The sequence below is a fragment of the Mus caroli genome, unplaced genomic scaffold (genome assembly GCF_978045245.1).
Source record: "Mus caroli unplaced genomic scaffold, Mus_caroli_1 scaffold_12, whole genome shotgun sequence".
In the NCBI taxonomy this organism is placed as follows: Eukaryota; Metazoa; Chordata; class Mammalia; order Rodentia; family Muridae; genus Mus; species Mus caroli.
In genome coordinates this window covers 52,684,694-52,708,044 of record NW_028227267.1, presented here as the reverse complement: position 1 = coordinate 52,708,044, position 23,351 = coordinate 52,684,694, and the positions used below count along the sequence as shown (strand labels likewise).

The following is a 23,351-nucleotide window of genomic DNA, read 5'->3' as shown; positions in this document are numbered from 1 at the left end:
ATGTTTACAAACCAAGGAACAGTGATTCATTTTAACAACCCTAAAGTTGAGGCATTTCTGGCACTTTCACCATTACAGGCCATGCTGAGACAGAGCGGCTGACAGAAATGCTTGCCAGCATCCTAAACCAGCTGGGTGCAGACGGTCTGACTAGTTTAAGGAGACCGGCTGAAGTTCTGCCCAAACAGTCTGTGGATGGAAAAGCACCACTTGCTCCTGGAGAAAAGAAGGAGGAAGGGGACGGGGAGGGGGAGGGGGAGGAAGTTCCAGCTCTGGTGGAGAATTTTGATGAGGCTTCCAAGAACGAGGCACACTGAATTGAAGCAACTTCAGGAGAAGGTGACTTGCAGAAGTTGCTGAAGCTGTTATTTTATATCATGACTGCCTCTTAAAATTCTTTTGTTTATGGATCTAATAAAGTCTATATCTCTAATATTTTTAAGTCCCAAGGCTCCTGGACACTGCAGCTCTTTTTCAGCTTTTTCTTATGCCTAATTCATTCTTTGCAGAAAATTAAGCTGAAAAACCCTGAGAATAGAATTTGTAAAGGTTAATTAAAATAAAAAAAGAAAATATTTTTCTTGCTTTGAATTTCAAGTCAGTAACAAGTCTGTGGTAGGGAACTTTTTGTTTTCTGGCAATGTATTAAGATATCTCTTAGATTCAAAGAGACTGGAACTTTTGCTGGATCTCACACTAGAGTTAATACTCTGATGATCTCTTCTGGCCTCCAAGGGTACCAGACCACACACATGTATGGTCACATGGACATACATGCAGGCAAAACATAATAACATGAAACTCATAAAAGGAAAGGTGAGCAGGGGCTGACAAATCCAGAATATGAACAATTAGTTAACGTTGTTTCTTCACATCACAAGACAGAAATGAAAGAGACTTGCAGATTTATAAAAACATGGCAACATGCTTATTTACTTGTTTGGAAACAGGGTCTTGCTATGTAGCTCAGGCTGGCCTGGAACAACTTACTTCATAACCTAGCCAGCTTCAAACGCATAGCTATCCTCCTGCCTTTAGTTTCCAAATGCTAGGACTATAAGTATTTACTACTGTGCCTTGTCTTTGTTTGGGGTCTTCAAGTTGTAAATAAATATTTGTCTTTGTCCCGACCTGTGGGACAGTCAGCAGAGACTGGGGGGCACCTGGAAGAGAATGGGGACACAAGAGACACGAAGAATGGACAGCAAGCCAGGAGGTCTGGTCAAGCTGACAAATGTTTATTGTTCCCACACAGGTTATACTCATAGAAGCAGGATATGGAGTAAGGGGGTTGAAGGGGGGCCACTTTGTTTCTGGGGGAATGCACCTATTCCCAAGAGCAGGATATTGGCTGGGTAAAAAGTTCAGCAGGAAGAATAGAACAGAATGGGTTGCTAGGTACCTGTCCACAAGATCTATAGCTATTTGTTCTTAACTATGCCAGTACTTTCCCACAGAGGCCAAGACTTTGTGCCAGTAAGCACTTACGGCTGAAAGGCAGTTAATGTTCAAACAAGGTTTCTCCCAACATGTCTTAGATAACACTCTAATAAAATGAGTATGAACACTACAAATAAATTTCATTATTATTATTATTAGTAGTAGTAGTAGTAATAGTAGTAGTGGTGGTGGTAGTGGTAGTAGTAGTAGTAAATATTATTATTGTGGGCGTGTCCATGATATGTGTGAGGCCAGAAGACAGCTTTGTGGAGCCACTTCTTCATTCCATCCTCATGTGGGTTCTGGAGAGGAACACAAGTCTACAGGCTTTCTTGCTCAGTGTCTACTTACTGAGCTATCTTACTGCCTGTGCAATTCTTCCATTCGTCCATATCCAAATCTTCAGGCAGGGAAGAGCCCAAGCCTCATTTCTGCAGCATGCTCCTATTGCATCTATGTGCTGATGGCTCTGCCCCTTGTGTTGGTATCTTGGTCACAAGGATGATCAAAGAAAGAGGGTGACTGCAGGATGAACCACAGTCTTGCAGGCACCCGAGAGGTCCAGCCTCTGACGGACTGAACCTCAAACAGCTGTGCAGAAGGGTATTTATTGATTGTCAAAAGTTATTTTTAGAGTAAAACAAGTTCCTCATACCAAAACCAAGATCTGATCTCCGAGTTCCTTGAAGGAATTCCTCACGCTTGCAATCTCAGTTCTTACTGTGCATTCTTTGCAGTACTCAGGAACACAAGACATTCCATGTTTGCCAGGACCATCTTGTAACTAAAGCCATGCAAAGGCTGTAAAGCTCCCTCAGGGGGGAAAAAAAACCCTATAAATCACAGAAAACAATCACTGTTTGTGTCTACAATGATTTCTGCAAGGTCTAAGTACTTCTAAGACACAACTACTTCCTTCTGTGTTTACTCTAGATACGATGACTCTACTCATTTTTTTCCCTCTACACTCCGGAATGGCTCCCCTGTCCTAATAAATGACAGCTTGCATAGCTTGGGGACCGGTGACTTGGGAAGTGCTTCCCACTTCCTTATTTGCTGTAAATAAAATTTCCTCTGAATATTTGTTGTTGGTGGTTTGTTCCTTTTAGATTCCCAACAAAAGGGAGTCCAATTCTGCCAGGACAGATTATTCCAGCAGAAATCACTGAAAAGGGAGACAAGGGTTGCAGTGAGAACCGAGATCCTGTACTGCGTAAACGAGACGTAAACAAGAGGAAGGGCTTCAGGTGTATATTGGTGAAGAGAACAGGGAGAAGTTTGAATGCCCACAAGACAGGATTTATGTTTTGAAGTGCTTTATACACAAGAGCTTTATACAAAGGGCTGGAGCAATGGCCTGAAGTGGGAGTTCGGCTAACTTCTCCTTTGGATGACAAATGCCTCAGGGAAACTATTAAAAGCAAAAAGGTTGAGTCAGGTGGTAGTGGCCCATACTTTTAATCCCAGCACTTGGGAGGCAGAGGCAGGCGGATTTCTGAGTTTGAGGCCAGCCTGGTCTACAGAGCGAGTTCTAGGACAGCCAAGGCTACAAGGAAAAACAGAAAAAGGGTTGGAAGCTGGGCGTGGTGGCGCACGCCTTTAATCCCAGCACTCGGGAGGCAGAGGCAGGCGGATTTCTGAGTTTGAGGCCAGCCTGGTCTACAAAGTGAGTGCCAGGACAGCCAGGGCTACACAGAGAAACCCTGTCTCGAAAAACCAAAAAAAAAAAAAAAAAAAAAAAAAAAAAAAAAAAAAAAGGAAAAAGGGTTGGAGAAATGGCTCAGTGGTTCCAGAGGTCTTGAACTCAATTCCCAGCAACCACATGGTGGCTCACAACCATCTGTAATGGGATCCAATCGATGCCCTCCTCTGATGTGCAGGAAGACATCTCACTCACATACATAAAAATAAATAAAATTTTTAAGAAAGAAAAAAGGTTTTATTTTGGCCCATTATTTAAGAAATTTCCAATTATGTCTAGTAATTTCTCTTTTGTTATTCTTTACCTTTTAGGCCCTTTCCTATAGTAAGAGTTCTGGAATTTTGGGTTCTTTTAAAAAACACAGAAATATTATATTTTTCGTTTTAATCTCAGGTGTGGGATATGGGGCTGCTTTGCAGCAGCTGACCATGGTTTACTTTAGTGGAGGCACGGTTTTGCCAGTTGCAGCTAGTTTCTGTGATTGGGTGACATTTGGAATCCTGGAAAATTTTCAGAGGGGACATAAATGCTAGAGCTCTGATAGGCAGGATTCATGATTGGAGATTGGTTGTTCAGGTGGCTGGTTTCACTTTGTTAGTAGTCATGCTCAAAGAGGAAACCGAGGGAAAGAAATCAGATGAGGGATTTCTCTCTTTCTCTCCTCTAAACTTATTTCCTATCTAATGATAGGGGATGAAGCCAGGGCGATAAAGGGCAAAAAAGAAGAACCTACAAAGTAGTAAAGAACAGCTACAAGCAAAGAAGAAACAAGAAGAAAGAAATTCCATTCAAGGATCTCTCTCTCTCTCTCTCTCTCTCTCTGACTCTTTCTCCCTCCCTCTCCCCTTTCTCACTTCTCTCCTTTCTCTCCTATCCAATGATAGAGGATGATATGGGAAGGGGGGATAACAGGTAGAAAAAAGAGCTCATAAAGTAGCAAAGGCCACTCCCTCCCTCCCTCCCCATAGAGTGGGTGAGGGTGAGGGGAGAGGGAAACCTGATCTGGTATTGGGAGAAGGAAAAGGACTAAAGAAAGCCCCTAGGGCCAGCAGAAAGATTGTAAACAGGCAATCTCAGGAAATAAGAGGTTGGGGGACGCACCAGAGACCTGGGAGGTGAGAGACTCCCAGGACTCAAAGGGAGGGACCTTCGATGAAACAGTAGGGAGAGGGAATTTATAGAGCCCACCTCCAGCAGGAAGACAGGACATCAAGTGAGGGATGGGGTTGCCATTCCACAGTCACATCTCTGACCCATAATTGTTCCTGTCTGAAAGAATTATAGGGATGGAAATGGAGAGGAGCCTGAGGAAAAGAAGGTCCAGCGACAGGCCCAAAGTGGGATCCAGCTCAAGGGGAGGTCCCAAGGCCTGACACTATTACTGAGGCTATGGAGCACTCACAAAAAGGGACCTATCATGACTGCCCTCCAAAAGACCCAACAAGCAGCTGAAAGAATCAGATGCAGATATTTGCACCCAACCAATGGACAGAAGCAGCTGACCCCTGTTGTTGAATTAGGGAAGTCTGAAAGAAGCTGAGGAGAAGGGCGATACTGTAGGAGGACCAGCAGTTTCACTTAATCTGGACCCCCGAGATCTCTCAAACACCAGACCACCAGACAGCATACATCACCTGATATGAGGCCCCCAACACACAGACAGTAGAGGACTTCCAGGTCTATGTTCAACCAAAGATGAAGCACCTAGCCCTCAAGAGACTGGAGGCCCCAGGGAGTTTAGAGTCAGGTGGCAGGGGCATCCTGTTTGGAGACAGGGTGGGGTGGGGAGGAGGTGTGTTATGTGGAGCAATCGGAGGGTGGATGGGGTGGCGGGGAATGGAATATGAAGTGTAAAAAATAAATTAAAAATTAAATTAAAAATTTAAAAAAGCAGCAAAGGCCAGCTACCCTTTCTACTGGAGAGAGAGCGCAGAATTCTGTTTCAAGCTACTCTAAATGATTCCTATGGGATGGTTCTGCCATCAACTTGATACAGATTTGCTCCATCTGGTTTTCTGTTTTAAGTGATAGTTTTAATTTGATTTACAAGTTTGTTCATGGGGCTGGAGAGATGGCTCAGTGGTTGAGAGTACTGACTGCTCTTCCAGAGGTCCTGAGTTCAATTCCCAGCAATGACATGGTAGCTCACAACCATCTATAATGGGATCTGGTGACCTCTTTGGTGTGTATATGAGAGCGACAGGGTACTCATATATATAAAATAAATAATTCTTTTAAAAATTTAAAAAAAAGTTTGTTCATGCTGGGCGTGGTGGTGCACACCTTTAATCCCAGCACTCGGGAGGCAGAGGCAGGTGGATTTCTGAGTTCGAGGCCAGCCTGGTCTACAGAGTGAGTTCCAGGACAGCCAGGGCTATACAGAGAAACCGTGTCTCGAAAAAAACCAAAAAAAAAAAAAAAGTTTGTTCATTATGATGTCAAATATTTCCATACTTCAAAGTCAAAGCTGGGAAACAGTACACCTTGGAAACCTTTCTTCTCGTCACTCTGGGAGGCAGGGAAGCCAAATATGGTTCAGTCCATGGTGAGACAAACATTATAGCAGAAAGCCTGGGGCTAGGGAATTGGCTTTACCTCTTGACAGGAAGTGGAAAGTAAAAGCAAGAACCAGAGAATATACATCCACAAAGGTAAACCTCCTTAAGCCCACGTCCTTCAACCAGACCCTACTTAAGCATTGTCCAACAAGGGCACCTTTGAGAAATTCATCAAGAGATTACTCCAAGGCTTAGGTCAGACCCCCCACAACGCAATCACCTCCTGAAGGCTCATCTGTTGACTCTCAAGCTCCCAATATGTGAGTCTATGAAGGGCATTTCATGGCCAACCCAAACGTAACAATAAACAAGGCAACTCAATGTGGATCAGAATTCCAAACATAAAATCCAAAACCTAGAAAATGTCTGGAAGGTGAAAGAGCAGAAAATGTAGTTGACTATTGGTTTGTTGATTGATTTTTAGGATATGACAACAAAACAAGACCCATGGAAGAATTGCTTGTGACACCAAGTATCGATCGGTGCATCTGCAGAAAGAAGAGCCATATGAGGAAGCATGCACACCAAGTCACACTGCCTGGGGACCAGGGTCCTAGAAACAGGCGCAGCCCAGAACACAGCCACTAGCCAAAGACCAACTCCTTTCTATCCTGCTCAGTCTGCCAGCCTTCCACTGGTCACCTGGAGGGAAGACACAAAGAGCCTCCCCTGCCACCAAGACACTGAAACAGCATCAAATATTGGTTCTTACAGCTTTTATTGTTGTTAAATGATTAATCAATTCTTTTCATTAATTTTATTTTAAAGGGACTGATAGCTACATTTAACACATCATTATTGGTATTTGCTATTTGATTATTTTCTACATAGAAATATGAGAAAGGCAGCAGGGCAGTGGTGGACGCCTTTAATCCCAGCACTTGGAATGCAGAGGCAGGCAGATCCCCTGAGTGTGAGGCCAGCCTGCTCTACAGAGTGAGTTCCAGGATAGCCAGGGCTCCACAGAGAAACTCTGTCTTGAAAAAAAACAAAAACAAAACAATAACAAAAGAAATAAAAGAAAGGCTTAAAATGCGATTTCATTGGCTTCAGCCTTGGCTGTAGTGTAGAATTCGGTGAAGAGAAGTGTTGGCTTGGGGCTGAATTCCCAGTAGTTGCTTTGTGGCTGCCTCCCAGTCTTTACCCAGCTCAAGCCGTTGGCAGATAGATGGATACTGTCCTTCTGTCCTTCTGGCCCATTCTCTTGCTTTCTTTATGTTCTCAAAAGCCCATGGAATATTCCTAGATTTAAAAAAAAAGTTTATATTGGTTCAGAATATGTGAAAGGCAATGTGGTATCCAATCAATAACACTGTATTGGATAAAATGATTCTGTCAAAAATGAAGATTTTAATAAAAGCAAAATCTTAAGACTTCCATTTGCCATGGGGATTTTGAACTCAGTACATTTCTAGTTTTTTACCTGCCTCACTTCCCAGTTCCCAATGTGCACAGCAGCCCCGCTCCCCTGCTCCTCCACCCCACTGCTCTCTTGGGAGAGCTGCAGCTTTTTCTGGTTTCTTTATATTGTTTCCTGTTGCTCCTTTTCTAGTGTCCTTGAGGCCCGTTTTGATGTCCATCCCTGACTGGGAGTTTTCAAATTGTCCCAGATACTTGAAGAACACCTGAGATTCAGCTGTAAAGACCTACACCCCAGCCCTTACACCAAAGTTTTAAAATAGAATTTAACTTATTATTGTGTGTGTGTGTGTGTGTGTGTGTGTGTGTAGCCTGAGTGAGAAAGCTGTGAACTTATAGTAAACTATGGATTGGGCAGAGGGCAGAATGTTATTCTCACAAGGTAGCTGTGCTGAATGGTTTCATGTCAAGTTGATACAAGTCAAAATCATCAGAGATGAAGAAACCTCAATAAAATGCCTCCATAAGATCAGGATGTAGGCCAGCCTGTAGAACAATTTTTAATGAATGATTGATGGGGCAGGGTCCAGACCATTGTGGGTGTGGCCATTGCTGGGCTGGTAGTCCTGGGGTCTATAAGAAAGCAGGCTGAACAAGCAATGAGGAGCAAGCAAGTAAGCAGCATCTCTCTGCATCATGGCCTCTGCATCAGCTCCTGCCTCCAGGTTCCTGCCCTGCTTGAGCTCCTGCCTTGACTTCTTCCAATGATGAACTGTGGAAGAATATGCAAAATAAACTCTTTTCTCCTCTAGTAGCTTTGGTCATGGTGTTTTATTACAGCAATAATAACCCTGACTAAGATAGTGGTCTTCTAAAAAGAGTTGCATAAACTATAATCAGTGAATGTCTGCAGATTGGCCTGGTGCTGCTTGTATTCAAATGCCAGATTCTATTCCCCAAATCTGGTTGCTTCAAGATGAGCAGATCCTCAAGTATACCAGATTTTGTTGTGTAAACTTTGCCCCCCAAGTTATCCATGATTGGTTAATAAAGATGCCTACAGCCCATAACTGGGCAGAAGAGAGGTAGGCAGAGCTGAGGATTCCCTAGGCTTGAGGCTGGAAACACAAGGAAGAGAGAGAGGAGGAGAAAAGTAGAAGCCCCCGTGAGTAAGTGGATTATGAGCGCATGGCCATGGGGACTGGCCTGATGGAGTAGGAGCAGCCCAGGCAAAACACAGCAAGGGATATCTTGGGGTTACTGACAGAAAAGTAGACAAAATAGCATAGAGGGCTGGTAGCTACCTAGCTTTAGTGTTTTAAGGCTTATTATAAATATAAAAGTTTTATGTCACTTGTTTTGGAACTAAATGACTTAAGGTGGTGTAGAAGCCCCCAAATAATATTTATCACAACAAATGTACCAAGGACATGACATGCCCTTGTATGCCCACATTATCTCGTGGGAAAGGCCTGGGAGGAGTATTCTTGGCTCTTTTCACATCTTTGGTCAAAGATGATAAGGCAGAAGACCAGTATATTCCCAGCTTAAGGTAATTGTGAACATTACTTCATCTTTTGTTTACTTTAATAATAAAAATGAGAAGGTCTTTCTTTGTACTACTCTTTTGTTTTGAAGGCAGGGTTCTTTTTGTAGCTCTGACTGTTCTGGAACTTTCTCTGTAGATCACATTGGCCTCAGATTCAAAGATCCACCTCCCTCTGCCTCCTGAGTGGTGGGATTAAAGATGTGGGACACTACTGCTTGGCTTATGTCTTAGGATTTCCATTGCTGTGAAGAGACACCATGACCAACTCTTATAAGGGACAATATTTAATTGGGGCTGGCTTACAGGTTCAGAGGTTCAGTCCATTATCATCATGGCAGGAAGCATGGCAGCATCCAGGCAGACATGGTGCTGGAGAAGGAGCTGAGAGTTCTCCATCTTGATCCAAAGACATCTATAAGGAGACTGTCTCCCACAGGCAGCCAAGAGGAGGCTCTCTTTTGAACTAGGTAGAGCTTGAGCATAGGAGCTCAAAGCCAAGCCCCACAGTGATGAACTTCCTCCAACAATGGCACACCTCCTCCTCCTGCCACTTCTCATGGGCCAAGCATATATAAACCACCTCAGCTTGTTTACATTACTTGTGAGCTCAAATGCCTGATATCCTACACAGGTCTTAGAGAACCTCTTCCTAGCTGCCTTCAGATCAACATGTAGAACTCTTGGTTCTTCCAGCACCATGTCTGCCTGCAGGCTGCCATGTTTCCTACCATGATGATAATGGACTGAACCTCTGATCCTGTAAGCCAGCCCCAACTAAATGCTGTCCTGTATAAGAGTTGCCATGATCATGGTGTCTCTTCACAGCAATAGAAACCCTAACTAAAACAGGCAGAGTCTCTCTCTATTATATATGTCTGGCTGCCAGTAACTTGCTAGGTAGATCAGGCTGACTTCAAACCCAGAGACTCACCTGTGTCTGCCTCCTGAGTACTGACTTAAAGATGTGCACCACTATTCCAGGAAGAATGTTTTAATGTATTTTATTTAATAGTTTGATAGTTTTTTCCCTGTTGTTTTGTTTTGGGACAGGGTCCTACTGTGTAGCCTAGGCTGGCCCATAAATTAAGATTTTCATCTGTAACCTCTTCAGTAGTGGGATTACAGGAATGTGCCACCCTGACTTGGTTGCTACTTTAACTTATTCCGTGTGTGTGTGTGTGTGTGTGTGTGTGTGTGTGCGTGTGTGGTGTATGTGTCTGGTGTGTGTGTGTGTGTGTGCCCATGTGTGTGTGTGTGTGTGTGGTGTGGTGTGTGTGTGTGTGTGGTGTGTATGTGCTGTGTGTGTTGCTCAGGACTGCAGGACTCAGCCAGGTCCCAGTGCACACTAGGCAAGTGCTCTATCACTAAGGTACAGTCCCAGCTTTGCTTCATGACTTTAAATCCTTAGATGTGGGGCACATGGTTCCCATTTGCATTCTTGTTGCAGACCACACAGGCCAACAATCATAATGTGGCTCTTCTAAATGCACAGAGGAGCAGCACACTCTAGTGTGGAGTACCAAACCAGGAGCCCAAAAACCTATGTTCTGGCATCAACATGCACATGCGCTCTGAGATTTGCTCCCATGAAGTCTGAGGTAAGAATCCCAAGTCAGTTATCCTGCTACAAGAACCTTTGAGCAAGCTGTAACCTGTGAACAAAGGCTCCTCTAAGATTATCATTTATAAACCAGGCATGATGGCACAGCCTGCAGTCCCAGCCTTTGGGAGGCAGGAAGACTGCTACAAAATTGAAGTTGATCTCAATGACATAGCAAGCTCCAAAGCAGCCTGTGAGAGCTGGTCTCAAAACCAAACAGAACATAAGGGGGAGAGAGACCAAATTTTAAAAACATTTACTAGGACAACGAAGTACCTAGAAATGAAGGCGTCATCCATCTTTATCAGAGACTTGGCAACCATTCCTTCTTGTTCCAACTTGGTATAAAGAAACTGCAGTACGAGCAAAGTGGCAATCAGATCCAGGAGACGCTCTCGCCCTTTTGTACCTAAAAAACCAAAGATCTCTTTTACTTCCTGTGGTGGTCTGAAGGAGAAGGCTCCCCAGGCTCATTTGTGTCTTTGAACACTTGGTCCCCAGGCCGTGTTGCTACTTGAGGGGTGTGGATGGTTCAGGACAAGGAGTCTTCCTTGAGGAAGAAGTTCACTAGCAGTGGCATTTGTGAGTTGACAGCCTCCCTCTATCCTGTGACACAATGTGAACAGCCAGTGTCCGGCTCAAGCTAGCTGCTGCTATGCCATCCCTACCAACATGGATTCTAACACTCTGGCTCCACAAGCCAAAATAAACTTTCTTCCTTAAGTTGTTTCTGGTATTTTAAGCACAACAACAAAAAAGAAATCAACTAATGCCCTCTGTCCCTTAAAGTTATACTGAAGAATTACACTGGTATTAGGCTACGTGTGGTTGTTCATGCCTACAATCCCAGCACCTGGGAGGCTAATGCAGGCACGCTGCCATGAGTTCAGCAGGAGCAACCTAGTGCTTTCTAGACCAGCCTGGGCTACAGAGCCCAACATTGTCTGAAAACAAAACCAAATGCCTAACTGAATTATACCACAATTAAATCTATGAGGACCACTGTCTTACTGTGGGGTCAAGGGGGGCTTTATAACCGAGGATGACCAAAGGCATGTCATATGAAAACTATACATTAATGCTGTTTTTTAGTTGTCTTTGCTTTGTTTTGCTTTTTTAAAAAAGACTTATTTATTTATTATATATATATGAGTACACTGTAACTATTTTCAGACACACCAGAAGAGGGCATCAGATCTTATTACAGATGGTTGTGAGCCACCATGTGGTTGCTGGGAATTGAACTCAAGACCTCTGGAAGAACAGTCAGTGCTCTTAATGACTGAACCATCCCTCTAACCCTTTTGCTTTGTTTTTAAAGATGTAATAATTTTAATCTTATGTGTATGAATGCTTTGCCTGCATGTATATATGTGCACTACGTGTGTAAAGTGCTTTTGGAGGCCAGAAGAGGTCACTGAATCCCCCAGGATTAGAGTTATAGACAGTTGTGAAATGCTATGGAGGCTGTTGGGAAAAACTCAGGTCCTCTGCAAGAGCAGCATGTATGTTTTACTACTGGGCCGTCTTTCTGCCTTTGTTTTGTTTTAATAGGGTCTTACTCTGTAGCTCAGGCTGTTTCAAACTCATGACAATCCACCTGCCTCAACCTTCCCAAGTGCTGGGATTCAGTCATGAGCCATCATGCCTGGCTCATGTCTGAATAAAATTTCATTGTGTATATTGAGGCCCCCTCCCCCTTCCTTTCTTTTTTCTTGTTTTTCAAGACAGGATTTTTCTGCACATACTTGGTTGTCATGGAAATTCTCTGTAGATCAGACTATTTTCATCTTAGAGATTCTCCTGCCTCTGCCTTCCAAGTGCTAGCATTAAAGGCATGTGCCCCCATTGCCTGACTGAATGTTCTTTACTCCTATGGTGATGGGCATCTAGATTAGTTTCTTATCTCGGATATTATGAACTGTGCCACAATAAACATAGACAGAAGAGTATTTCTGTGATATGCTGACTTAGAATCTATCAGACATGCCCAGGAGTGGTATAACTGGCTTATATAATAATTCTATTTTTAGTTTTTTTTTTTTAAGAACCATCATATTGATTTCCATAGTGATTCACCAACAGTATATGAAGGTTAGGCCTGCCCCATCTTTAGGGGTATTTGTTGTTTTCTTTCTCCAGTCTAGTGTGCATGTGAATGCAGGTGCCCTCATAGGCCAGAGAGGTAGTTAGATCCCTTAGAACTGGAGTTAAATCCAGGAGTGGCGCTCACACCTTTAATCCCAACACTTGGGAGGATCTCTGTTGAGTTTGAGGCTAGCCTGGTCTATATAGTGAGTTCTAGGGTAGCTAGGATTCCATAGAGAGACCTTGTCTCAAAACACACACACACACACACACACACACACAAAAGACAAAATAAAGAACTGGAATTAGAGGTAGTTGTCAGCCACTTGACATGGGTGCTGGGAACCAAACTGGTGTCCTCTGCAAGAGCAGTTTTTGTTTTTAACCCAGAACCATCTCTTCAGCCATTGCTTCTTGACGGACTGAGACAAAATCTCAGCGTGGTTTTTTGTCTTTCCTCGATGCTAAAGCTGGGTGTTACAGACGGAAGAGCCACAATGTAGAAAGTGCAAAGATCACAAAGTCAATCACTAAGTGAAACAAAATGCTCCTGTTGATCAATAGGTACATATGTTGTGTGGCCAAGAAAATAATTGCTGAGCATGTGAAATTGAGCTTTTGGATATTGCTGTTGCTGGCAGGATCTGGCAACATAGCCCAGGCTAGTTTCTAGCTCACGATCCACCTGGTTTTGGGATAAGGCCACAGCAGGATTACAGACAGGTGTATGCTACTATTCTCAGATTCAGGGTCACTCTTCTTCAATAGTTGGCGCCATGTAAACTAATAAAACTGCCAAGATAGTACTTTCATCATGGGTAAAGCTATGACATACACCTTTGATCCCAGCACTTGGGAAATTGAGGTAGGCAGATTGCTGTGAGTTCAAAGCTAGCCTGCTCTACATAGAGAGTTCTAGGCTAGCCAGAGCTACATGGTGAGGCCCTGACTTAAAAAAGAAAAAATCTAATTTTAGTCATATGTAACTTCCAAAAGTTACATGTGAACTACTTCCAAAAGTAGTCCATTCCAAATGAATGTACTAGTTTACAAAATCAATACAATGTTACAATGAGGAGTTTGCCTGTAAATGACTGGAAAAATGAAGGAAAAAAGTGACTTAATTAACTGAAAAACAGTGGCTTACCTAGAGATCGAATGCCCTTTTCTTCAAGAGAAGTGAGCAGAGCATTTACATTAAGGTTTAATATAAGTCCTAGTTCTGGTGTCAGCTTCCAAAAACCATCCTGTAAAATTAAGGAAAAAAGTTATATTGTCAGTCCTAGGTCCTCGGTCCACTGTAAGTCTCTAGCATGATTTCTTTTTCAGTATTTAAAATATACATTAGATAAAAGACATTTAATCACACTGTAAATCCTGAGATCGTATTGCTAACTGGAAAACTGGGTTTCTGGTTGTGGTGTGGCTCAGCCTTAGAACATATCTTTAATCCCTCTGGCTGGAATACAGACATGCCCTTAGTCACACCTTCAATCTCTAACAATGAAAGTAAGGTTAGTTTGTAGAAGGAAGCATTTGAGGGGCAAAGTGACAAATCAGAGAAAGATTTGACAGGATAGGATATACCCAACTCTCATGAGAACAGAAGAAGGAGAGCTGACTTAAGAGAAAGCTGTGCAGAGGGAGAGAGGAGGCAGTTTTACTGGCACAGTTATAGAGAGACAGGTTGCAGAGGAAGAACAAGCTAGACGCAGGTGAAGACAGAATGAGCCAGGGAATGATAAGGAGCCAGAAAATTAGAACATATTGCCAAAGATAGTATGAAGCTAAGCAGAGCAAAATAATCAAGAGGCTGAGAAAGAAGCCAGGTTGAATCAGTTACCTAGGAGAGTCAGAACAGCTGAGTTGAATCACACAGCCAGAGAGCAGAAAGAACTAGGAAGGGTTCAGCTCATTCAGTGGTGTCTTAGTTAGGGTTTCCATTGCTGTGAACAGACACCATGACCAAGGCAACTCTTATAAAGGACAACATTTAATTGGGGTTGGCTTACAAGTTCAGAGGTTAAGTCCATTATCATCAAGGCGGGGGCATGGCAGCTTCCTGGCACAGGAAAAACTGAGAGTTCTACATCTTGTTCTGAAGGCTAGCAGGAGAAGACTGGCTTCTAGGCAGCTAGGATGAGGGTTTTAAAGCCCACGCTCACAGTGACACATCTACTCTAACAAGGCCACATCTCCTAATAGTGCCACTCCCTGGGTCAAACATATTCAAACCATCACAAGTAGCAAATCTCAGAAGCCTAAAATATTCTAGGCCTAGATTGTACAGAGGCCAGAAGCTTCCAGGACTAGGCCTAGGTTAGCAGATGGAGACTGTAAACTTGAGAGAGAGAGAGAGAGAGACAGAGAGAGAGAGAGAGACAGAGAGAGAGACAGAGACAGAGAGAGACAGAGAGAGAGAGAGAAAGAGAGAGAGAATATGTAGACATGTATATAGTGTAGGGAATATGCGTGTGTACACGCATACAGTGTAGAGGTCAGAGACAACCTTTTGGAAGGGAAGTCAGTTCTCTTTACACTGTGAGTCCCGGGAATTGAACTCAGGGTATCAAGCTCATGTGGCAAGCGCCTTTACCCACGGAGCCAGCTCACTGGCTCCTAAAACTGATCTACTGAAGATGTTTCTAAAGCTACTTTCCTAATATGTGACCCTATCTCAACAAAAAAGAACAAGTTCCAGCTGGTGAAGCAATGGCTGAGAATACTTCCTGCTCATCCAGGGGCCCTGAGTTCAGTAACAATGTTCAGCTGCTCATAAGCACCTGTAATCCTATCTTGCAGGGATCAAACACACTCTTCAGGATTCCATGGGCACTCCCCTATACACACATCATACACAGAAATAAAAATAAATTCTTTCCCCTGAAATACCAAACAAACTACTCCCCACTTCTTTGTTTATGTTTTTATTTGCTTTTTTTTTTTTTGTTTTTCGAGACAGGGTTTCTCTGTGTAGCCCTGGCTGTCCTGGCACTCACTTTGTAGACCAGGCTGGCCTCGAACTTAGAAATCCGCCTGCCTCTGCCTCCCGAGTGCTGGGATTAAAGGCGTGCGCCACCACGCCCGGCTTGTTTGCTTTTTGAAACAAGCTCTCTCAACATAGCCCTGGCTATCCTGGAACTCACTATGTAGACTAGGCTGACTTGGAACTCATAGAGATCTGCCTGCCTCGAGTGCTGATATTAAAGGTAAGTACTGCTAGACCTGGCTATAAGTTAAACTTTTAAAATAAAAGATAAATTATTTGGAAAGCAACTGAGGAAGATGCTCACCATGGACTTCTGGATTGCATGCACACATGTACACACAAACTCAGGTATATAGACACACACAAATTAAAAAAAATTTTTTTAAATAAGAAAAGATAGCCGGGTGGTGGTGGTTCACACCTTTAATCCCAGCCCTTGGGAGGCAGAGGCAGGTAGATTTCTGAGTTTGAGGCCAGCCTGGTCTACAGAGTGAGTTCCAGGACAGCCAGGGCTACACAGAGAAACCCTGTCTCAAACAACAACAACAACAACAACAACAACAACAAAGAGAGAGAGAGAGAGAGAGAGAGAGAGAGAGCAAGAGAGCAGAGCAAGAGCTGAGCTCTGGGGCTGAATGCTTGCCTACAGATGTGATGCGTCGTATTCAAATTGCATATGTGAGCCTGAATCTCAGTGTGGAAGCTTACAGGGAGTTAACTAGAGTAAGAGATGGAGTACTGTGCCCCTCCACACTACAGCAAACTACTACAGGAGCAGCCCTGCACTCCCTTTGTAAACTTTATATACTTAGTAAACTTGTAAGGCAGGAAAAGTGGCCAGGCCTCCACCTGAGGAGCTCCAGTGACCCAGGCCCTACCCCCAGACTTCCCTAACAATCTCTGTTACTCCCAGTGCAGGTCCAGCCCTAAAAAAAAAAAAAAAAAAAAAAAAAAAAGTCCCACCAGGCCCTGAGCTTGCCACAGAAACCTACCAATCCCTGATCATGAAAACCCACCAATCTCTGAACAGGAAAACTACCAATGCCTGAACTCTCCCAAGCACAGGACTTAAAATCCCACCAATCCTCACCCTGTAAAGCTTGCCCCCTCCCCAACATCCTATATAAGTCTGGCTTCCTTCCCTGTCCTCCTGCTGTTTCTCCCCTCAGCAGAGGCAGCCATGCTCCTGGGTTTTTAACTTCACAGTAACTCTTACTCGAGGTTTGTTGTGAGGTGTGACTTTGTGGTATCCCTCGGCTCTCAATGCCAGGATACCTTTCCCTTGGAGCTGCAGCACTCATTCACTGCTACCTCTAGGACAATATTTAGAATACTCACCTCCCTTACATTTACTGGGCAAGAGGAAATTTCTATCAACTTCAATTCCCAGTACTAGAACTTAGAACGTAAGTCCATGGCCTCTTCAGGATGCTAATTTTCAACTGCGGAATGTTAATGTCACCAACAATGCATGGTACATGTCACTCAGCACCATGCAAAGGGTGACCATTCACTGAGAGATACAGACTCCCACGCTGACATGCTCCCTGAACCACGAGACTGGAAAGAAACTGTTCTCCTTCCAACTGCCTTGGGAAGCACTGTGCAAACTGTGAAGCGAGCTGACCACAGACTTAAGCAGAAATAAGTCAAATACCTCAGTCTGTAGAGCAAAGAGTGAAGCCCACGGCACAGGACTCTCCTGGTCTTCATCACAGAAGGTACATTCCTCATCTGAGAAAGTCTCAATACTAGTTAAAAGACCGATGGCTGTAAATGCTGCTGCTTCATCTATATCGGTTTCAAAAGAACTTCCACCCAGTGAGTCTTCTGCCCCTTCTAGAGCAAAGTATGATGACCCATCTCTGGAAGAATAATCTAATGGGAGAGCTGACTCAACTGACTGCATGCTGATCTCTGACACTCTGTTAATAGGGCTCTGATGCACTGCGGCACTTTGCAAATTAAGAAAAGAGCTCTGAGGAACCTCAGAGCAAAGTACATTGGTGACAAGAGGAGGGGCAGAAGGTGGCTTAGGAGGACTGCAAAAAGGTGACCGGTGAAGAACGCCTATCTCAGGGGCTTTGGGAGAGAAGCTGATGTTGTTGGGGCCTTGGGAAAATTTACCTGGATCAAAATCCTTTGAACTACCAAAGCTACCTGAGAAAGCGGTACCACAACTAAAGCCCATATTCCTAGAGCTAAAATCCTTAAAGCTCAGGAGAGGTGGCTCTGAGTCATGGATGTTGGTATCTCCAGCAAGTTTAAGGCTAAGCTTAGGTGGACCCAACTTAGGTGGGATGAATCCTATAGGAGAAAGAGAAAATTGGGTGCCAGCAGGGGGAGCAGGAGGAAGATGGGTGCCACCAAAGAGAGAGGAAGGGGGAGGAGGGTGGGTGCTGCCAGGGCTAGGGGGAGGGGGAGGAATATGGGTGCCAGCAGAGAGAAGGGGAGGGGGAGGAAGATGGGTGCCACCAAAGAGAGAAGAAGGGGGAGGAATAAGGGTGCCACCAGGGATAGGGGGAGGGGGAGAAATAAGGGTGCCATCAGGGATAGGTGGAGGGGGAGGAATATGGGTGCCACCAGGGAGAGGGGGAGGGGGAGGAAGATGGGTGCCACCAAAGAGAGAAGAAGGGGGAGGAATAAGGGTGCCACCAGGGATAGGGGGAGGAATATGGGTGCCAGCAGAGAGAAGGGTAGGGGGAGGAATATGGGTGCCAGCAGAGAGAAGGGGAGGGGGAGGAATATGGGTGCCAGCAGAGAGAAGGGGAGGGGGAGGAAGATGGGTGCCACCAAAGAGAGAAGAAGGGGGAGGAATAAGGGTGTCACCAGGGATAGGGGGAGGGGGAGAAATAAGGGTGCCACCAGGGATAGGGGGAGGGGGAGGAGGGTGGGTGCTACCAAAGAGAGGGGAAGGAAGATGGGTGCCATCAGGGAGAGGAAGAGGGGGAGGAGGGTGGGTACCACCAAGGGGATGGGGAGGAAGAGAAGAAGGGATGTCGCAGAGAGGAGACAGGAAGGCAGAACTAGAGCTGCAGGCAGAAAGGTAAGAAAACTCAGCTGTGACTGCAGGAGCAGAGGAAACCAGGGAAGCAGGCACATTTCGACACTTCTTTGCCATGAGTAATTTTTGAAATCCTCCTCTTTGCTTTGGCTCCAGCCGGATCCCATGCAGCTGCTGCCCCACAGCTTTCAGTTGTGGGCAGACACTGAGAGGCAGGTGGAAATTAAGAGACTGCGCTGTTGCAGGTGGCTGTGCTACTGCAGTCCTGTCTTCAAAATCTTCAGAAACGTCTAGACTGGACGTCTTTATAGTCTTGATTTTCCTTTTTTTAGCAGCGAGTAGCAGTGATGGTTCCTCATTCCCTTCAGAGGAGACTGAAAAGGGCTGCCCAGGAGAGAAGTTGTGCATGTGAAGAGAGAACAGAACAAAATAAATTAGGGGACATTCTTCCAAGAAGCTGGACAATTGGGCTGTTAGGGGTTGCGCGTCACATAGCAGAATGAGACCATCAGCCCTGCAGGGAAGCAAGGCCAGGGATGCTAGGGTGGCTCCTACCCCTAATTTCACACTGGGGAGGCTCAGATGACACGATGATCCTAAATTCAAGGCCAGACTGAGCAGTTTAGTGAGGCAGTTGCAAAAAAGAAATTTAAAACAGGCAGTGGTGGTGCTGCACTTAGGAGGCAGAGGTAGGCAACTCTCTTGGATTTGAGTTCAGCATGATGTACAGAGCAAGTTCCAGGACAGCCAGAGCTACATAGAGAAACTATCTCAAAACAACAACAAACGACAGCAGCAACAACAACAACAACAACAGTTCAAGGGCCAGGCATAATGCTAAGTGATGGGTGTCTCCCTTGTGTGAGCACACCCGACTCTGGTCTCTGCTTCACTCATGGACACCACTAGAAGAACAAGAAGAAAATAAAAATAAAAGCAGTGTGTAGGGTGCTGGAATCGCACAGCGCACAGAGACATGCGTACCCCTCCCTACTCTGAGCTCCAGCAGCCAGCCCCTCCTCCCACCAAAGGCCTAAGAGTAGGCTGCAATGGGTGCTCCTAGCTCCCAAGGTGGGCGAATGGCCAGGTTCTAAACTACCAAAAAAAAAAAAAAAAAAAAAAAGAAAAGAAATTCCACCAATACTTGAGTTTGCCCTAAGATCAGGCCACACAATTCCTTCAATCCCAGGCCATGACAGAAAGCTCAACCCACCCAACCCTATGTAAACCCTGTGTTCTCTCCAGTTCTCTGCTGCTTCTCACTGGAATAGAGGCAGCCACCTTCCTAGGTATTTCCCTTCCAATACATCTCTTGTGTGAGGTTTGTTATATAGTGTGACTTTCTGGTATTCGGTGGCTCCTGACTGCCAGGATACCTTTCCATCCAAACTGTAATGCTTACATGCATCCCTCCCCCCATGGCATGCAGATAAATAGATAAATAAATATATAATAATGCTTATCTGGTTTCCTATTTGTTTATTTCTGATCAAGTGTTCTACCACTGATCTATCCCTAAGGCCTAAATGTCTTTAGTTATTTTTACTTTTCAAGGCAGGGTCTTACCATGCAACCCAGGTTAGCTTTGAACTCATGTTAATCCTCCTGTTTCAGCTTCTGAGTATAAGATTACACCACTACTGGCTAAAAGTTTTATAATATGCTAATAGATAAAGACCAATGGTAAAAGGCAAACATTTTATATGATTGAAGAGAAATAAAGCCATGGGTTCAGGTCTGAGGCAGGGACGCAGAGTGAGCGAGTGAGGAGTCTGGGATCCTGGCTTCGGTCACGCGTATCCCTAACTCTTGTAATAACTCACTCGGCCCTAGTGTCTTCGCCTGCATATGTACACACACAGTCTTAACAATGCACCCAACACCTCTGAAGCCCTTCAGTGCCCACCTGTGCTCATCCATACACACATCTCTGCATAACAGAAAGTTTCCTTATCGCTAACAACAATCAACCTTAGACATTGTCTGCTCAAAATATCCCTGATGTATCTGATAAGAGACCAGAAAGCCTAACCTGGCCTGAACTGTTTTTAGGTGTATGGGCAACAAGCCAAACAGTGTCCTCAAAGTGAACGTGCACAGAGAACCTCTATTTACTCTCTATGCCATATCAGATATGTTTATGATTCAAATAAGAAGGGGGGCTGGCAAGATGGCTGAGCCAGTAAGAGCACTGACTGCTCTTCCGAAGGTCCTGAGTTCAAATCCCAGCAACCACATCGTGGCTCACAGCTACCTGTAATGAGATCTGACATCACCTTCTGGTGTGTCTGAAGACGGCTGCAGTGTACTTATGTATAATAATAAATAAATCTTTGGGCTGGACTGAGCAAGGATTGAGCAAGTGGAGTTGACTGGAGCGAGTAGAGGTCCTAAAAATTCAATTCCAACAACCACATGAAGGCTCACAACCATCTGTACAGCTAGAGTGTACTCATATACATAAATAAATAAATAAATAAATCTTTAAAAAAAGAATGGACATGAGCAGTAGAAAAATAATATCTGACCTAATCTGTATCAGTATAGTGAAACATATAAGCCACACCCCTCAGCAACCAAATGCTCCTCTCTCTGTGAGAGTGGCCAGATAATAATTGCAGCCCTTAGCATCTTTGCTCAGGTGGCCTGCTATTCCCTCAAGGTGTGTTCTGATACATTCTATTACTCTGCCTGTTTTGTTTTATTTAGTATTAGTATTTTGAGACAGGATCTCACTCTGTAGCCCTGACCAGTCTCGAAGTTGCTACATAGATTGGGATAAGCCTAAAACTCAGAGATGTGCCTCTGCCTTCCGAGTGCTGGCATTAAAGGTGTGTATCACTCTGTCTAACCCTACTGTTTACTTTAAATACAAGTTATCTTGAAGCCGCTCTTTCAGAGGACTCTGCCGATACCTTGGGTGAGTTAAGCCTGCCACTGTAGCTCCTGCTGCAAGGTATCAGATGGTTATTTCAGGCTCATGAACACAATACATATAAATAAAACTCTAAGGACTACGTAAATGACATCATCTTGTGAATGTTGCACATCCAGGTGAGTCCTTATTGTCAACGCTTACACCTGGAAACACCGTGCCTAGAGCCAGCCTCTAATACCAGCACCTGGAAGGCTGACACAAGGGCATCTTGGATTTCAGGCTATCCTGGGCTATGTATATATTTCTGGTCAGCCTGGGTTATAGTGAGACTCTATCTCAAAGAACAACAATGGAAAGAAAGGGGGTGGTGGACTGTTTTTCATATTTTGCTAAGGGCACTAGGAATAGAACCCAGGACTTACCACAGACTAGGGAAGCCTGCTACTGATGAACTACAACCCTGGCCTCTCTGCTTTTTTTGAGACAAGGCCTTTGAAATGTTCTGTTTCATTTGTTATTAATGTACATGTGTGTATGCAAGTGCATATGGATGTGCATGTGTACATATGAGTGCCAAAATGCATGTGTGGAAGCCAGAGGATATTAGGAAGTTGGTTCTCTTTCTATTGTGTGCTCTGAGGATCAAACTCCAGCTTATAAAAGATGAGCATTTTCGCCATATTGCTGGCCCATGAGACTTTGTCTTACTCTTAACTGACAAAGCTGGGTAGCCAAAGGCCTGGTGTGGTGGCTCAGCCCATGATATTGCCATTCAGGAGCCAGAGGCAGGTGGACATCTATCTGTAAGCTTGAGGCCAGCCTGGTCTACAAAGTGAGTCCACACTTGTCTTGAAAAAAAACCAAACGAAAGGAAAAGACCAGATAGGCAAGCCAGGTTGGTCTGGAATTCACTATGGTCTTCCTGCCTTAGTGTCCTGAGCCAAGGTTACAGCCATGAGCCTGCGTCCCCAGCGCTATGGTGTGAATGTGAAATGTCTCTCATGCTTGTGTGTTTGAACTCTTGGTCCCCAGCTGTATAGCACTGTTGAGATCATGGAACTTTTAGGAAGTGGAGCCTTGCTGGCCGAGGTTTGCCATTAGGGGTGGGCCTTGTGGTTTTCTATCCATTTGCTGTGCGTTCTCACCTTCCAGACCTAATGCAACAATGTTACGCCACCCTGTGCCCCATGCCTTCCCTACCAGTGGTCTGTGTGCCCTCTGGGGCTGTGAACCAAAATAAACCCTCTCTCCCTGAAGCTACATTTGTCAAGGCATTTTATCACCACAACAGAATGGGACAGGGTCTCACTGTGTAACCCAGATGGCCTGGAACTCGCTATGTGGCCTGAAATGCATAGTGATCTGCCTGCCTCTGCCTCCCAAGTGCTAGGATTAAAGATGTTATACCACTATGCCTGGTACCTATCTATCTATCTATCTATCTATCTATCTATCTATCTATCTATCTATCTATCTATCATACTTTGCATACTTTGTATTTTGAAACAGTCTCACTAAGTTGCCCAGGCTGGCCTTGAACTTGCTCTGTAGCCTAGGCTGGCCACAAACTTGCTTTGATACTCGTGCCTTGGCTTTTTTCAGTTGCTAAGATTATAGGCCTAGGTTATCATGCCTCTTGAGAAACTAGAATATTAAGAAAGATGAATGAGCCAGACGGTGGTGGCGCACGCCTTTAATCCCAGCACTCGGGAGGCAGAGGCAGGCAGATTTCTGAGTTCAAGGCCAGCCTGGTCTACAAAGTGAGTTCCAGGACAGCCAGGGCTATACAGAGAAACCCTGTCTCGAAAAACAAAACAAAACAAAACAAAAAAAGATGAATGATGACAGACTAGGCCTCTTGCATACTAAAGTCGCTGGTATCATGATAATTAACTAGATGGTTATTGCAGAGTAGGCACAGCTACCAGAGCACAGGACCCTAAAGCAGAGGATGGGCCTGAGAATGAAGGTGGCGTTTTGAGTTAAGTGCTGGGGAGACTGGGTGACTCTCTGGAAGAATAAGGTTGGCTTCCCACCTTTATCTTACACCAGGATACAGTCCATGAGGTGGAGACTTAAGAGTAAGCATAGAATGATCAGATCTAGGGAGGGAAGCTCAGTGGTTAGGGGCCATTCCAGCATATTCTAGTTCTGACTTCTCTCACAGCAAAACCAAAATAAAAC

The 23,351-nt window shown here is 44.6% G+C and overlaps 1 protein-coding gene and 1 pseudogene across 2 annotated transcripts in view; one reads left to right on the top strand and one right to left on the bottom strand.

The window, feature by feature from the left end:
• On the top strand, positions 1-317 carry LOC110308958 (transcription factor BTF3 pseudogene; annotated as a pseudogene).
• Positions 318-6,401: 6,084 nt separating this feature from the next.
• The window catches only part of Parp4 (poly(ADP-ribose) polymerase family member 4), an 87,004-nt gene continuing 70,054 nt past the window's right edge, over positions 6,402-23,351 (bottom strand). Inside the window, exons 32-35 of one of the 2 annotated variants that reach the window (XM_029469183.2) lie at positions 16,943-18,673; positions 13,444-13,543; positions 10,485-10,617; positions 6,402-6,942 (exon numbers count right to left, since the gene is read on the bottom strand). In XM_029469183.2, coding sequence (XP_029325043.1) covers positions 6,750-6,942; positions 10,485-10,617; positions 13,444-13,543; positions 16,943-18,673 — 2,157 coding nt within the window. In that variant the 3' untranslated portion in view covers positions 6,402-6,749. The remainder of the gene's footprint in view (positions 6,943-10,484; positions 10,618-13,443; positions 13,544-16,942; positions 18,674-23,351) is intronic. The other variant, XM_085828670.1, reaches the window with a different exon arrangement.